The sequence below is a fragment of the Microtus ochrogaster genome, unplaced genomic scaffold (genome assembly GCF_000317375.1).
Source record: "Microtus ochrogaster isolate Prairie Vole_2 unplaced genomic scaffold, MicOch1.0 UNK91, whole genome shotgun sequence".
Classification (NCBI taxonomy): Eukaryota; Metazoa; Chordata; class Mammalia; order Rodentia; family Cricetidae; genus Microtus; species Microtus ochrogaster.
In genome coordinates this window covers 424,910-434,549 of record NW_004949189.1, presented here as the reverse complement: position 1 = coordinate 434,549, position 9,640 = coordinate 424,910, and the positions used below count along the sequence as shown (strand labels likewise).

Below are 9,640 nucleotides of genomic sequence, written 5' to 3'. Positions count from 1 at the left end.
AATAATAATAAAAAAAAAACAAAAAAAGTCTCTTCCTAAGTGCTGGGTTTTTTGAGCACCATAGGGGGAAATTGTTAACGGAGGAGGGAAAGTTTTTCTTTTGTGGGTTTTTCAAGAGGGTTTCTCTTTGTAACTTTGAAGCCATTACTGTCCTGTAACTTGTTCATTTGTTGACCAGGCTGACCTTGAACTCAAGAGATCCTTCCTGCCCCATCTCCCAAGAGCTAGGACTTAAAAAGTTGTGTACCACCACCACACATTAAGAGAAAACAGGCTTTCGCTATGTGCCTGCTCCTGCCTCCCTAATGTGGGGGCTAAAGCCATGACTACTAAAGGATCTTTCAATGAAACAGGAATTCACTGACTTTGCAAGTCCAGGTTGCAAGTTGCTCTCAACCACCCCCACCCTGCCAAGGTAGTTAAAGTAAGGTACTTCTGTTTTCTATGTATGCTCATAACCCAAACTCAGATCTGCATCCCTTGCAGTGCAGCAACTTTACCAACTGAGCATCTCCCAGGCTCACCCCTCATATCACTGTTTCAAATTGATACACATATACCAGTTATATCAACTGTAGCAATGCCCTTAATTTAATAAATAAAATAAAATAAATATAGGCTGGAGAAGTTCTCAGCACCTATGTCGGGTATCTCACATCTGTAACTCCAGGAATCAACACCCACTCTGAGCCCTGCCCTACATACATATATATAAATAAAAATAAAATTTGGAGGTAGAAGGCATTGAACAAACACCACACCATGATAAAAGCAAATTAACACTTACATTTTCCGGATTTGGAAGAAGAGCCCCGTTGTCCACTCTTCGAATTAAATCCACTTTTGCCCCTCCGAGAGGTGTTTCCAGAAACACGTTGGCGTTTAGAAGGCACCACCGCTCGAGCAATAGGAGGAGGAGGAGGAACACGTGCTGGGTAACTATACATCCTATGGGGGGGGGGGGTGTTACAACAGAATTCTGTTTGATGCGATTCAAAACTCCACTCTGCTGAAATACCACCACAGAAACTCCTGAGGCTTGGCTGGTTAAGTACAATGTTTATTTCCTCTCTGACACTTTCGACAGAATATTACTTATAATGAATTGCTTTTTAAGCAATCAACATAAAGTCAAGTGTAATGCTCATAAAATGACTAGTTTACCAAGGTATTCATTTTTAACAAAGTCTGATCACATAAACAAAAATTTATATATACTATAATTACAAAGTTCAGCCACCTAAATTTTTCACCTTAAATAGGAAAAAAAAAATAACCCACAGCTAATCAGAACAGGTAAGATAGCAGCACATTAAAGCATTTGCTGCCAAACCTAATGAGCTGGATTTGATCTCTGGAATTTGGATGAAGGGAAGAAGAAGCCAAAAGTTTTTCTCTGGCCACATGACTGCCCACCATCAATGTGGAAACATCTTACGACAATTAACTTATTTTAGTGTGCAGAGGTATGGCTGGCACACCATACTTAAAGCCAGCCAGGACCACCTGGAGGACTTCCATTCCATAGGAGAACATGACCTATCACAAGTAAAAGGTAACTTTACTTAAATCAGCTTAATGGAACGAAGACCAATTATATTTGTCGATTTGAAATGCATGTTACACTGGTTTGTCCAGCTCTACCATTTTAACCAACAGTTTTCCCATTTACCTTCATTTCTGTGAGATTACTACAGCTATTTCTTATTGTTCAAGGTTGCCTAAGAATCCCTAAATCTTAGGCCTTAACACTTTCTGAATTAACAATAGGTTAGTAAACATTTAATAAAGCACATGCCATTAGTACTGCAGAGGCAGGTGGATCTCTGATTGTTCAAGACCAGCGTGGTCTGTACAGTGAGTCCCAGGAAGAGCACTACAAAGTGAGGTCCTACTTCAAAAAAACAAAAGCCAAACAAAAGCAGGTACAGACAGAAAGAATGCACCTGCCATCTTATCTGCGTTTTTCTGAAACAGACTGCTTAATTATCTAAAAATTATGTTTTCATCCTCTAAATTTACAACAACAAATATACTTTTAATAAAGATCAGTGCGAAAATGAGAAAAAAACTACATAACATCTTATTAATCTCTTATCACATAAACTCTTTAGTGGACACAGAACAAGGATTAAAAAATATTTAGGTCCTTTTAAGCAGAGTGATGTTTTAGAGTTAGCATACTCTGTAGATTTATTTGCTAGGCAAGTGATGGTGGCTCACAACTTTAATTCCAGCACTACAAAGAAATCCTTGTCTTGGGGGCGGGGGACTACAGGAATCCTTTTTTTCCCCATTATATTGGGTGATTTGCATTTGTTTCTTTCATTCTTGTATTTGACAGGCTAGCCTCAATTTGACAACCTTCTGAGTGCTGGAATTACATGCCAATCACCCATTATCATCATTTCTGTTATTACATCCAATTCCAGTCATTTCAACAAGTTGAAAGATTTACACAAGTTTGAGTCATTCGCTAAGCAATACAGTTTAATCATTATACACGGTATTCCTCACAGGTATCACAGTAATCTAGAGAAAAGCATGCAAAATACAGCTGGGCTCCTGAGTAGGATGTAGAGAGGGTACAAGTATATAAACCATCTACCTCTTACATAAGGGAACCGCATCTCTTATACAAGAGGAAACCACAGGGAGTTTTGAAACTATCATACCAAGTTACTACACCTCTAAATGAAAACATTTCAACACTAAGAATGCTTTGGACAACTAAACATACTAGGGCACACAGCTTGTAAGAAAACAAGCCAGGTGAGGTGATACACTGTAATCACAGCACTCAGGAGTGCTGAGGCAAAAAGGCTCTTTAAGCAGACCTGGGCTACATGAGGCTGCAAAAACTAACATCAAAGTCAAAACTAAATACACACAACCAGCTCATCACCTTGTGGATTTTAGAATACTTGCAAAAAAGAATAGTGATTCAAAAATCTGTACCACAAAGAGTCAACATGACATACAAATATATGCAAGGTAAGAGTGCCATCTGACTCTGAAATCCTTCATTTGAATCTACTTTATCTTAATTTTCAAAGACTAACTATGAAAAGCCGATCAGTTAATATACTATTTTAGTAGTAATCTCTTTGAAAGGCTTCAGAACAAAAGTAATCTAGGTTATGACACACATGTTGAACATTAACTTCATGGGAATTTAGCATTACCATGTCACACTGCTCTCGCGTGTCATGTCCAATTTAGGGGTGGGGAAGAGGCCAGAATCTTCCTAGTAATCCAAATTCAGATGCTCTTCCTCACCCGCTAAATATTGGCTTGCAAAGCACCTGATTTACTGGGCAAGGCAATTCCTATCACTAATCCCTGAGGCAAACAGCTCCTAGTTCATGGTCAACAAGTCTCTTAAAAACAAAGGAACCATTAAATCTTATTAGAGATGAGCTACAAAGGAATCTGGTTACTCTAGTAATTCCAACAACGATGTATTCTGTACAAGACCACCCACACAAAATGAATGCCAGGTGGCATCTAGCTCCAAAGGGGAGTTAACTCTAAGTTACAAAGTTCTTTGAGGACCAATCAATTTGTCTTGAGTAAACACTTCCTCTATCACTACAGAACAACCATGCACTCCTGTGTTTGTTATTTATATAACAAAGCTGCCAGGACACTTGAAGGGTTTCTTATCAGCTCCTTGTTTCTCATGATGCCAGTCTTTAAAGTTGGGGCAGTGTGTGTCTTTACAGTCTTAACTTAGTACGGCTCCAAATGGATGACACTGTGATCACCCCCTCCCTCCAGCTTCTCCTTTAAAAAATTCAAAGACAGTGTTTAAAAACACTGTTAACTTTTGTATCTTGCCAGTGAATTGGTTCAAACCTTTTAATCCCAGCAGAAGTGGCAGGATGATTGCTGCCAAGTTCTAGGCCTACAGGTCCAACTATAAGTTCCAGGACAGCCAGAGCTGATGATACACAGGGAAACCCTGTCTCAAAAAACCAAAATTAAAAAGGAACTTTTTAATCCTTTCTTCCACAGCACCCCTAACTTTTCAAAACTTATTGGAAATTCCCTTTGCCAGATAATTCTCCGTGTCTTACTGCTGCTCCAATCTACCAATATTTCCGCATACAACTCAAAGTGAGTTTCAGAAATGCGGTTACAGAGAAATTCACTCTGGAAAATAAAACAGAAGGTTTAAAGACATACAATTCTTTGAATACTATTAAAATAGTTAAAATCTTAAAAAAAAAAAAAGTACCTATTTTCTAACTTGATAAACCTCTAAGACCAGCAGTTGGGGGAGACAAAGAATTCAAAGAAAGCTCAAAAAAAAAATAATCACAAATAGAGCTTGTGATACGTGTTATATACGTGAGGCTAGCCTAAAAAGATTAAATGAAAAGGGAGATGCCCAATAAAAGCAAGTATCTATCTAATTCAAGTATTTTAAATAAATAAATGGCATTAGCTATATCCTCCAAACATTCATATATACTGTTCACCCATTAAAATGCATTTAAAGTCCCACCTTCCTACTATGCCTAATTGAAAACGTGGTTTTTACTTCTGGCCTCCATATTCCTGTGTGTGAACATGTATACACACAGTTCAATAGGTGCTGCAAGATGGCTCATCAGTTAGGAGCACTGACTCTTCCTCCAGAGGACCCAGGTTTAATTCCCAACTTACTTACATATGACTAAACTATCTGTAACTCCAAAAGTCTAACACCCTCACACAGACATACATGCAGTAACAGTGCAAATTGAAAAAGTCCTCCTTTCCTGGGGAGTGTGTACAAGTTTATCACTCATTATAAGGACCCAATGACAAACGAAGGTACATATTACAGCACAGAAGTCCATAAAGAAGCTACACTGGAAGGAATTTTACCAACACAGAAGACACCCTCAAGGCTTTATGGAATGTGCCCTTCCATTAACCCTGACCTAAGATCCCAAGCCACAAGATATAGAACAGGTTGGGGATAGGTGGATGCAGAGGGTCTTATGACCCTCCCCCATCCTTTCCCTCTAAAAGGGATGATCTAAGCCCGGTTATTTAGATGTTTTGGTAACGCTCAACCCCTGAAGACAGTAGACCTGAGAATACAGCTACACTGCTTCTACTACATGCCATGATCAAAGGTGTGCACATACCACCACATCTAGTACCATGATAACTTCTGTCTGCTCTCACATAACTCTACCAAGTCAAAACCCTCATGGCTATCCTACAAACACTAAAGCCATTTAAGGTCAAAGTTAGAAATGTTTGCATCTCCCTGTTTGTTAGAACTACACTATAGGCTGGGTGGTGGTGGTGCATGCCTTTAAGCCCAGCACTCAGGAGGCAGGCAGAACTCTCTGTTCAAGGCCAGCCTGGTTTACAAGAGGTAGTTCCAAGACAGGCATCAAAGAAACCTTGTCTCGAAAAAATAAAAGAAAAAAAAGGTAAACTATACTCCACACTTAGAAATCTTAGCAATGTTGCTTTTAAAGCAATTTGCTATTATACATGACTTAATGTTTCCTAGTTCATTAAAAGGTATATTCAAAGGTAACTATGCAAGTTTAAACATTGGGGATCCTTTCTATTCTAATACAGATCCTTTCAAATCAACGAAAACGCCATGTTGTGATATGGGTACAAGCTGGCTCAGGAATGAGACCACTGCCTGATGACCCACATTCCAACCACAGTACCAATGCTTGTCACCTCACAAGTGCCTGCAAAAAAGCTGATCTGACAAGCCTCTTCAGCAACTAGACCTCCAACACATGAAGCAGACATTCATACAAACCAATACACAGAAAGATTTTGAGTAGGGTTTGTTAACATCTTATTAGGTTTTAATTGTGAGTAGAAAGCAGCATTTGAGCAAGGCAGTGGTGGCACATGCCTTTAATCACAGCACTCAGGAGGCAGAGTCAAGCAGATCTCTGTGAATTCGAGGGCCAGCCTGGTCTACAAGAGCTAGTTCCAGGACAGGCTCCAAAGCCAGAGAAACCCTGTCTCAAAAAAAAAAAAAAAAAAGGCAGCATTTGAAACCTGTCATTCATTACTTAAAGAAAATGTGAGCGTGATGGGCTTTTAAGGAATATCCAAAAAAAAAAACCCCTTATACATACCTGTCATAATAATCCCGTTGAAAGTCATAGTCCAAATCAAATGAGGAACTGAAAGATAAATACCAAAAGATTATTTTGGAGTTGCTGTTGTTAATTCAAAAGGCAGACGGGGTGAAAACAGGCCAAACCACCACAACAATCGATCAGTAAGATTAGCAACAAATAATCCCCATTCATTCAAACAAAACAATTGCCCTCCATATTGTCTTAAAGACCACTGGAGAAGCAGTGATCAAATTAGTTACTCAGGTGAGAATTAACAAAATAACTTAAGAGGAAAACCATGAACACTGAAAACCATGAAAGAATAATAGTTGTTAAACCATAATCCCCTCTTTTTCCTTATTCCCCAGTTTCCTAGAACCTAACAATTTTCTCTTGAATTCATGCTAAACTCATAAAATTATTCTTAAATAGCTCAAATCTGAGAGCTAGGAAACAGGGGCAAAAAGGGAAGTATGTTAACACAAGTTAATAAGCATTATACTTTTGCACATAGAAAACACATTGCACTAACCCTCCCCACATCCAGAAAACACAGAGAAGATGCCCATTGATGGACACAATGCAGTTATAAATAATAAAGTTCCGGACCTGAGTAGAGGGGACGGAGAAGGGTGTTCTGGTACTGACCCGTACATCTCCGCTGCAGATCGTTTCACACCTGCTTTTCCTCGGTTCACTTTTGGCTCTGCAGCCAGATTAATATCTGAAAAAAAGGAAACAAAGGGGAAAGGAGGGAAAAATTAAACACAAAAACTTCAAGGCAAAAAGACTGGATTATATCCTCTAGCAAAGTAAATAAAACCCATATTTCAGACTATTTATCTGATGTATGACGTTACCTCTCCTTTTCACTTAAAAGGTTTTTACAGAGCTAGCGTTCCATTTCTGTACTGTTTTATACCAAAACTGTCCTGACATAACATAATTTTCTTTGCTATGTATCCCCACGCTCGGCTCCCATTTGCAAACTTCATCTTTCATAGATGTTTACTCATGCACTTACACAGTTCAGGAATGTCTCATCAGGGGTTACTACTAACAGGTCCCTCTCCCAGTAATGTTTCTATTTAAATTTCACACACAAGCACCATAAAAGAACATGTGCAAAGATAAGCGCAGGAAAATTAATGAAGATATGCTTTCTCTGTAGCTTTGGAGCCTGCCCTGGAACTAGCTCTTGTAAACCAGAGATTCACCTGCCTCTGCCTCGCCGAGTGCTGGGAGTGAAGGCCACCACCAGGCAAGAACAATTCCTATCACTATTACAATCAGTTAAGCTTCACACAAAAAAAAATTACCTAACAAATTATTATTATTCACACAATGAATTAACTTATACACATACAAACCAATGAGAACAAACACAAATTTCAAAGTACATACGATACAGAATTTGCAAGATAGCAAGGCAACACAGGTAAAGCTCCTATCTCCAATTCTGACAACCTGAGCTCCATGTCCTCTACCCACATGGTAGAAGGGAAAAACTTAAGGTAGTAAGTTGGATCCTGATCAGGACATGTGCAAAGTGTACACAACTTTTCTCTAAGTTTAAGGGCACAAAATTATTGGAACAGTAATATGCATTAAAAAATGTGACCAAGGGTTGGGCGATGGTGGCGCACGCCTTTAATCCCAGCACTCGGGAGGCAGAGGCAGGCGGATCTCTGTGAGTTCAAGACCAGCCTGGTCTACAGAACTAGTTCCAGGACAGGCTCCAAAGCCACAGAGAAACACTGTCTTGAAAAACAAAACAAAACAAAAAAAAAAAAAAAAAAAAGTACTCTGTATCTCCTTCTCCCTGCCTTACTAGATCTTTTTACCCTTTTGGTTTCCTTTCTGGTTCTTTAGTGTTTACCCACAATGCACCTACTTATATACAAAGGTGTGTACAATACAAAGATCTACATGGAAAGAACACTATGTCTTTTTACTTCAGTATTTACCAGTTTTCCCACAATATTTGATTCTCTTTTGAGTTTTTAGAAAAAAAAACTTATTTTTGTTATAGACAGTTGTGAGCTGCCACGTTAGTGCTGGGAAAGGACCTTGATCTTCTGGACAAGGAGCAAGTGCTCTTAATTAATCATCTATCCGGTTATTTTTAAAATTTCACTATATATGTACACACAATGTATCACACACATGAAATTTTCATCATCTGTCTATGACTATCTACACTGGTTTCATCTTTGCTGATGGGAATGTAGCAGTAATAAAGACAGACAATTATCTGTAGTAGAACATGGAACACTCTGGCTCTATACCTGGCACTTGTCCAGGTTGATAGTTATGAAAACCCCCACTGATAGCCATAGTGGCGCCATAAATTTGCACTTCACCAACAGGGGATAATGATGCTATCCTTGTGAACAAAGCTTTAACTTCAGCACTGACTAAAAATACAAAATTACTTTTCCATAAAAAGCATAAAAAAATAAACTACAGGCCACAACACATTTCTATTAAGCAGTGCTACACTAGATCTGCCAGAATTACAAAAACTAAGGACAAAAAGGAAAAGCAAAATGACTAAGAGAAACAAGCCACTATAAAGTAGACAAGTAAATACTAGCAAATGAAAGATCATAAATTTTATCACTTTATTGTGTACAAAGAAATTACAACTGCCGGGGAGTGGTGGCGTACACCTTTTAACTCCAACACCCAGGAGGAAGAGGCAGGTGGATCTCTGTGAGATCAGTCATGCTAGTCTATAAAGTAAAATGCAGTAGAGCCAGGGATACACACAGTAAAACCATGTCTCAAAAAAAACCAACATAGAATTAAGGACTAAGTGATAATTTGTCAAATACTTGAATCTGTATGAGATTATAATAAAGTCAGACTGAGGACTAATTATTACAAGCTATTAAGGCATCTCCAAGAGGGGCTAGAGAGATGGCTCAGAGGTTAAAAGCACTGGCTGCTCTTCCAAAGGTTCAGAATTCAATCCCCAGCAACCATATGGTGGCTCACAACCATCTGTAATGAGATCTGGTGCTCTCTTCTGGCTTGAAGGCAAACATACAGACAGAACACTGCATATAAATAAATAAATTATAATAAATAATTTTTATAAAGTTGAGATAATAGCTTAGAGGTTAAGGCACTGGCTGTAATGCTCTTGCAGAGATCCTGAGTTCAATTCCCATAAACTACGTATGACTCATAACCATCTACATAAGATCTGTTGCCATCTTCTGTTACGCGGGCATACATACAAGAACACTAAATATAATGAATAAATCTTTTAGACAAAATCCAAAGGACAAAGTCTAAACTATATATTCATACACAGTCTGTGACAGCTCCTCATTATACAATATTATTACCATCTGTTTTATCTTAAGACTATCACAAGTTCTCCAGTTTCTGTTTTGCATTATCACATAATATAACACTGTATTCTTACCTTACATTTTAGTCACACATCAAATATCTAAAGACTACCTCACAGACTTAGGGAAACAAATAAGGTGATCAAGAAGCCGGGCGGTGGTGGCGCACGCCTTTAATCC

The 9,640-nt window shown here is 38.6% G+C and overlaps 1 protein-coding gene across 1 annotated transcript in view; it reads right to left on the bottom strand.

Annotated features, from left to right (window-relative positions):
* Positions 1 to 776: 776 nt before the first annotated feature.
* The window catches only part of Hnrnpc (heterogeneous nuclear ribonucleoprotein C (C1/C2)), a 28,337-nt gene continuing 19,473 nt past the window's right edge, over positions 777 to 9,640 (bottom strand). The window contains exons 4-6 of the mRNA XM_026777935.1: positions 6,747 to 6,838; positions 6,114 to 6,161; positions 777 to 948 (exon numbers count right to left, since the gene is read on the bottom strand). Of these exons, the coding sequence (XP_026633736.1) occupies positions 777 to 948; positions 6,114 to 6,161; positions 6,747 to 6,838 (312 nt within the window). The remainder of the gene's footprint in view (positions 949 to 6,113; positions 6,162 to 6,746; positions 6,839 to 9,640) is intronic.